At 55.5% G+C, this 537-nt stretch overlaps 1 protein-coding gene across 1 annotated transcript in view; it reads left to right on the top strand.

The window, feature by feature from the left end:
• Positions 1 to 530, top strand: part of ETH_00039105 (uncharacterized protein) — a gene marked incomplete at both ends in the record, with an annotated part of 816 nt that extends 286 nt beyond the window's left edge. The window contains 2 exons of the mRNA XM_013374746.1: positions 162 to 240; positions 425 to 530. Of these exons, the coding sequence (XP_013230200.1) occupies positions 162 to 240; positions 425 to 530 (185 nt within the window). The remainder of the gene's footprint in view (positions 1 to 161; positions 241 to 424) is intronic.
• Between the last annotated feature and the right edge of the window lie 7 nt (positions 531 to 537).

Genomic DNA, 537 nt, shown 5'->3' with positions numbered 1-537 from the left:
GTTGTTGTTGCTGCTGCTGCTACTGGTGGTGGTGGTGCTGCTGGTGTCGCTGTTTTTGGTGCTGCTGTTGTTGGTGCTGCTGGTGTTGGTGCTGCTGGTGTTGGTGCTGCTGCTGCTGCAGTTGCTGCTGCTGCTGCAATTGCTGCTGCTGCTGCATGCAGAAGCAGGGCCTGTGGAGCAGCAACACGGGCTAATTGAAGTGCCACCCTCGCCTAGAGATCCGCCCGGCTTCTTCAGGAGGTCAGGGTTTAGGGTTTAGGGTTTAGGGTTTGAGGCTCAGAAGTTCAATTTACGCTTCAAAGTCCTAAGGATCTCAGTACCGCAATCTAGGGTTTACAGCTTCTCTGAGAGAAGCACCTAGCTCCCAGGGCCTAGGGTTTAGGGCTAAGGGCTTAGGGTTTAGGGTTTAGGGTTTGTGGCCTAGGGTTTGGCACTACATCGCGGGAGAGCCGCCGCCACCTCCCCCCAAGAAAGTGGCGGACCCCCTTGAGGTGTCTATACATCCCAACAACGCTGCTGAATACCTGTGAGCTCTTG

The sequence above is a fragment of the Eimeria tenella genome, genomic scaffold, assembly GCF_000499545.2.
Source record: "Eimeria tenella Houghton genomic scaffold, Eth_scaff2257, whole genome shotgun sequence".
In the NCBI taxonomy this organism is placed as follows: Eukaryota; Apicomplexa; class Conoidasida; order Eucoccidiorida; family Eimeriidae; genus Eimeria; species Eimeria tenella.
This window is presented reverse-complemented; position numbering and strand designations above follow the sequence as displayed.